The following is a 6,352-nucleotide window of genomic DNA, read 5'->3' as shown; positions in this document are numbered from 1 at the left end:
GACTAAGTTGCATAGGAAAGGGAAAATACCGCTTGTGAATTGTGATGAATTACGGGAGCAAGAGGTCAATCAGACGAGTGGATCGTAAGTGGGAATTAAGAGGGCAAATGACTAGTGGCTTTAAGGTCATCGATAGCGAGAGGCCACCTATTCATGGGTTGCATCAAGTGAGGTTAATAAAATCGCCGCATTTTGTAGATGCAAAGGTAAGTGTTTCATCATGTCAGATCCTTTTGGAAGAGCTAAAACCATCGTGATTTTGAAAAGGCAAGTGACAGATAATCTCCTAACAACTTCTATTTAGCATAAATGTTCACTTTTTCAAGATAACTGATGCGTTACAGTTTAGGTGGCATTTCAGGTGATGATTCTGTTAAAATATTTCAGGCACTACTACAATTGCGGAAAAGGGCACATTCGTATAATGTTAGAAGTTGAATGTAAGACCAGGACTAAATGGGCGTTTTCTTCCACAAACAGGTTCACAAAAGAAACTCAAATGCAGATTCACTAATCTAACTTAAGATGGCGACGCTCTATTTGTAGTGGTACAGCGTGCAGCTCTATGATCTATCCGCATCAATATTGTTATACTTCGATTGTTTGTTTAACCCTTGCTTGTAGTTACACCACTATACTCCCATCCACCAAACTCTTCCCTACGTTAACAAAGCCTACTCTGCCCTGGTTCTATGCCCTTGTTTTCTTTGGGTAGACCTCAAAGAGCCGAATTTTACTAAACACTTAGAAGATTCACATGCTAAGTAAAATCGGTAATAAGTGTGGTCACATTAAAACGAAAAAGTTCTTCTAGAGGTTTCCAGGGCAACGCTTTTTTTGGTTTCGGATGCCTTATAGTAGTCTCAAAACATGTTATGCTAAAAATTTAGACTGCATTATTGCCTGATAGCATAGTCCTTCGGCTGCGTCTATGACCACCCTAGCGCTTCTACTTCTAAACACTTAGTCAATGATAAATCGCATAATTCAACGAAAAGTGTTGCAAGAACAGATTAGGAAATGTTCGGTAGTCTGTGGGGCATTTGGTCATTGCAAAGAAGGAAACAAAACAGAGGTATTTCAGTAATAATGTAGCACTCAACATGAGTATAAGTCTAAGGGCGTTATTTCTATTTTATAGTTGTGGTAACGCGAGTTGGTAGACCTTACTAATGTTGTGATTTTTACAAAGCTTATTCTGCACATAACACCAAGGAAAGGCTTAGTCAAAAATAGAAATAATGCAAAAAAAATGCTGATTTTAATATTAATATTCTGGGTGCCACTTTGATTAGTTGTTTCTCTAAATTTACAAAACGTCCGCATTACACAAAGATCTCAGTTGCTTCTGACTTGTCTGATCTGTGAGTGCTCTCCTTTTATTTTAGCCCAAGTGTTCACCTTTTAATCAATCCAAAATTCGATTATCTTGCTAATTCAACTGCTGTCATCATAACCATGCGATATTTGACATCATGCATTTTGATAGCTGATTTTACTTGTCTGTAATACGGGTTAATTCTAGCTCATTTTAGCATTAAGTTAGTTGAGGGAGAGATCATTTCTACTTTGAACTGTAGTATTATTGTTTTCCAAGTCAGAATTCGTTCTTTAGTTAGTTTTGTTGTAACTGGTGTCTTGCATTTGCAACGTGTGCTGTTTCGGCTGAAGTTGTTTACAATGTTAAAATGGGGCCACTGGCCACTTTCTCCGACTTGTCTTTGCGATAATTTTTGAATATGCTGCTAGTTTTCTCACAATCTGATCTGTTTATCGGGTTGTCGAAGATTTTGTTCAAACTCCTTTATGCCGCTGGAAAGGATTTTTTGTTTTGTTGGGGTTAATATTTGATTGATTGGTTGTCTTTTTGTGCTTGAACAATTTGATTCAGGAATGGATAACCTGGAAGCAATATCGAATCCCCAACCTCCACCACCAGGCGAGCCGTTAACTAAGCAAACTCAGCTCTCAAACAGCGACTTCCGCAAACTTCTCCTCACTGCGGGGCCTCGCAAATCACAAAAAGATGCCGGAAGTGTCAGCGTTCCTCGCGGACGCTCCGATCGTGCAAAAACGCACTCCCACAAGGCCCACCAGAAGCCACGTACCCACCATCGCCACGATAGGAGGCACAGGCGGGGTGGAGAGGACGGTGGTGGTGGTGGTCCCGTTGGCAGCGGCGGTGGTGAGGTTGGAGAAGGTGGGGTCACTGGGCCAGCGCCTAAGTACCGTGACAGAGCGCGTGAGCGCCGGGAAGGCAAGATCTCCAGCACTATGGAAAGCCTCGACCCTAATGCAACAGAGAATGGTGGTGAGGGTGCGGAGGATCGTGAGGACGAGCACGATCGCCTCGTACGAACGGCCGACTATCGCGCCGTTGCTCCTACCTCCAGCGCTTCGCACGCTGCAGAACGTAGAAGGGCTATTGAGGAGTCGAAGTATTTTGGCGGTGACATGGAGCATACTCACTTGGTGAAAGGTTTAGACTACGTTCTGTTGGAGAAGGTCCGACGAGAGATTCAGAACAAGGAGATGGAAGCGGAGCAGCAGTTGGACGCAGAACTTGAGAGACCGATTGGAGAGGGTACGCGGGACGTAGTCGAGGCGGGATTGCACTTTAAGACGCGTTTAGCCGAGGGGATAATTGAGACCCTGTTTAAAACCAATCAGGGTAAGGTGGAGAGAAATGAGTTCTTTCAGCCTGGTCGAATGGCTTATCGAGTGGAATTGGAGGACGAGATGGCGGAATTTGAGGTGCCAGCAACCGTGATTCGGAGCAAGGCCGACTGTCCTCTGTTGGACCAGGCTGCGGCAGGAAATTCCGATTTGACTACTAATGACATTGTCATAAACAAATTGGCCCAGATCTTTGCTTACACTCGCGCCGGTCGGAGACAAGCAAAGAAAGCCAAGTCGGCAAAGCAGAAGATCGGTGGTGTTTCTGAATATGACATCCAGCCTATGCAACAGGAAAGCACAAAGAAGTCTCAACGTGAGTATCAGCTCTTCCCCATCTCTCCTTACTTCCACGAGTTGGTTCTTTTATCTTGGGTTATGATGAAAAGGTGAGCCAGTTGTTAAAACATGGGTGCTAGTTAAATAACCTTTATCAAGAGTGATAAGATGAATGTTTCATCTCATTCCCCTTCTCAGAATTGACACGTAATCAGTCAAATTAATTCATAAAGCGAGATTACGACTTTGCTTTAGAACTACTTCCGTCAATGATGCACCTAACAGCGGCGTCTGTTTGCTTGGATCGCTCGCCTAATCTCTTATATTCTCGAAGATGTGCTTTTTAACTGTACTTAATGGTGAGAAATAACCGATGAGGCAGCCTTCTGACCTTCTCCTCGTTCAGCATAGTAAAATTCTGTAGTTTTCATTGTTACCACGTTGTGTTTAGAGATGAAGACGTATCAATCGGGTTGTTCAACTTGATGAACGAGTCCGCTTTTCACGCATTTCGTTTTCAAATCATCCCATTTCTCTCCTTCAGTATGGTTGAGTTTCAGAATTAAAGTTTTGGTTTTGCTTATACCATCAAACCAGAGCATTTAGTGAGTGTTTATTCCATCTACCTAAAGAGTGTGTGCTATGTTCGCATAGGTTCCATCCTAGCTTGTCAGTCTAACATAGATACAGCAGCTGCTCTAGTCATCAAACCATTTTGAGTCAAGGCTTATCTTTCGAAGCCATTCCTTCATTTCCTGTTGCAGCCATATTTGAGGATGCGCCGACGGAGTACGTGCCTACGCGCCGATCGCACCGAGATGATGCGGAGATGGGTCGAAGTCGGGGTCACCGTCGCGGGGGTGAGGAGGCGGAGAGGCGAACACAACCGAGCGGTACCAGTGGTCGCTACTTTGAGAAGTCTCTTGAGAAGGAGGAGGCGGTGGCGGTGGCGGTGCCTGCCACCAAGACCTCTCTCTCTGCCACTAAGGACTTCATTCAACAAATCGCCAACAAGTATCCCACCTCTGCTGTTGCTTCAAAGGCGAACGATGAACAGGTGAGTGTACACTTGGGTGTACTATGTCCTTAATGTGAAGTGGTTGGGTAACTGTGGCGGCTATGCATGCACGAGCTCATCACGACCCATTTGTGAAGGTTGAGGACCAATCGGAGCAGAAATTTGGGTAATAATAACTTAGAAAATCAGGGAATTTAGAGATGGTTCAAGAGAGGATGGGCTTAAAGTAGTGTGCGTGGTTAGTGGTTCAGATGAAATTGCAAAGCGTGAGCCTCCGTTTCCGTTGAATCTGATGCATGTGTTTGACAGTTCGTGTGAAAACCAACTACTTTTGCAAATTAAGTACACAAACAAACTAGCTTGAAGTTTTGGCAAATGTCTCGGTTTACCAGTGCTCACTCGACCTGAAATGTGGTCCTGAGTGAGGAAATTGAGAAATCGTGATAACGTGCGTTTTGTTAGACCTATTTCCTTTCTTTTGATATTTACAGCCCTTTTTTTGCATTATTTAGTCAAATAAATTTAGGACATTTGGTAAGCGGTACATTCAACTGATTTGGAAGTTGCATTTTTTGGTCTTTGGTCTTGAGTCATTCGGCTGGTTGCCTAGTAGGATTTCCTTCAATTCCATTAATAGGAGAATCGAGTATGAATGAGGCAATCTTTCCTTTTGGAGTTTGACTTCACCTCAAATTAACTTTGGTTTCGAGCTTAGTAAAGGCACTTTTAGCCAAGGGATGATCAGTTTTATGTAGGTGTTTTTAGTTCCTACCGGAATGTTAGGACAATTGACTAAAGTTAGAACTGAACACATTTGGCTACCTACTTATTACCACGTTGCAGATGAGACGAAGTGTCAGTTTCTTCCTTTTTTGTGCCGCTAATTGCCTCGCTTCATGCACTTTGTGCCCCGTTGACACCCCTATGACTTGATGGATCGGTTGCGTTTTCAATTCCTACTCAAGTTGTCAGTCCATTTACATGCATGAATTTGCATTAGATTGGGGTAATTTTCATCAAGCATTTCCGGTCACCAGGAGTGTTCGCGCTAGGAGTTCTACTTGCAGTGGCTAACTGCTGGGAGAATAGCTTAGCGAGACACCGCACTTAGACTTACCTAGCAGTGTTTGTTTCATTCCCATTAAATTACCTTCCATAGCTCTGTGGAAACGAAATTACTCTGTCTTAATTTGGATTTACACATCAAAGTCAAATTCATCTATCAATTGGCGTAAGTATTTTAAACAACCGAAATGGCAGTTATGTGCTTTTTACCATAGCCAATGTAATGCGTCATCTAAATCTCGGCTTATGGTATTTCCTCTGCTGATTGAAAAACAAAAGCAGTCCTACATTTTGGAGGTTCAAAGAATCCGTACATGCACCGCTTAGCTTTCTCCCAGGCCTCCAACCGAAATTTCGGTATTGCAGTCATCTCAGAAGAGAATTCACCCTTTTAGACATGAAATGAAAAGGTTTCGAAAAAGGGTATTATGGAAAACTCAAACAATTGAAAGGCCTTTTGATTTCAATGTAAGTTGGGCATAGTCGTGCGCGTGCCGCAAAGCCCTTTTAAGGCATCGCCTTTCCTTTGCACCACCGACTGACCACGTTTAGCGACTCCTGACATCTGCTGGCTTCGGTTTGTCCGTGACTTCTTGATCGTTGTGGCTGTTAAATGTTCCAACGATTAATGTCCCACTCGTTTGGCAACTCATCTCTTAGCATCGTCCAACGAGCATCCCTGTTTTCTAAAAAGCGGCACAATTTTGTGTTCTCGAACTGTTTTCACAATAGGTTTATTTTGCCGCTGGAGTGCATAATTGTGTCACATTGCTGTGCGGCTCCCTCTCCCAGGCGCATTGCCTTCATGGGTGTCAACCTCCCAAGGAAATAGTAGTTACCTTGTAATTGGTACCTCAAATCCCGGATTTGGTACACACTTGTCCCTCCCTCATTGATACATTGCTTTCGCATGTAGTCCATTACCCTTGTGTGGACTCACCGCCTTGTTTGGCGAATGAATGCCTCGTGGACTGCGTTGGGGAGGGGTTGTTGATCACTTTGAAGACGTTTGGAGGGGCCTAATGCAAAAACAGTAATCCACAGTAAGCATAAGAACTAATAGAGATAGTGATACATAACATGACCACTACGCCTGACTGCCCTGTCGTCGTTGGTGCATAAACTGGCAATTTGTTTTAATTTATTGCAAGGGTTGTGTAAATCTCCTAAACAGGTGCTAAGCATACGTAATTGGATCGGAAAATGCCACTCATGGTGCCGTTGATAGCAAGACGAGGAGGCTGAAACCGAATTGTTCATTTAGTAGAGATTACCGCAGTTTCTGGAAGGTGAATGAGTGCTTTGCTAGGCATT

General features: G+C 43.5%; 1 protein-coding gene across 1 annotated transcript; it reads left to right on the top strand. All coding sequences in view use genetic code 11, as the record gives it.

Moving 5' to 3' along the window:
- Window positions 1-1,893: 1,893 nt before the first annotated feature.
- Window positions 1,894-4,485, top strand: EGR_03207 (Protein Red; the record flags this gene model as incomplete). Its single annotated transcript, XM_024492456.1, has 3 exons — window positions 1,894-2,992; window positions 3,720-4,012; window positions 4,465-4,485. The coding sequence occupies 3 exons, from the start codon at window positions 1,894-1,896 to the stop codon at window positions 4,483-4,485; spliced, it is 1,413 nt and encodes a 470-aa protein (XP_024353130.1).
- Between the last annotated feature and the right edge of the window lie 1,867 nt (window positions 4,486-6,352).

This window comes from Echinococcus granulosus (genome assembly GCF_000524195.1).
Source record: "Echinococcus granulosus chromosome Unknown EG_S00016, whole genome shotgun sequence".
Classification (NCBI taxonomy): domain Eukaryota; kingdom Metazoa; phylum Platyhelminthes; class Cestoda; order Cyclophyllidea; family Taeniidae; genus Echinococcus; species Echinococcus granulosus.
The sequence above is the reverse complement of the archived record's forward strand: the minus strand, read 5'-3'. Positions and strand labels throughout refer to the sequence as shown.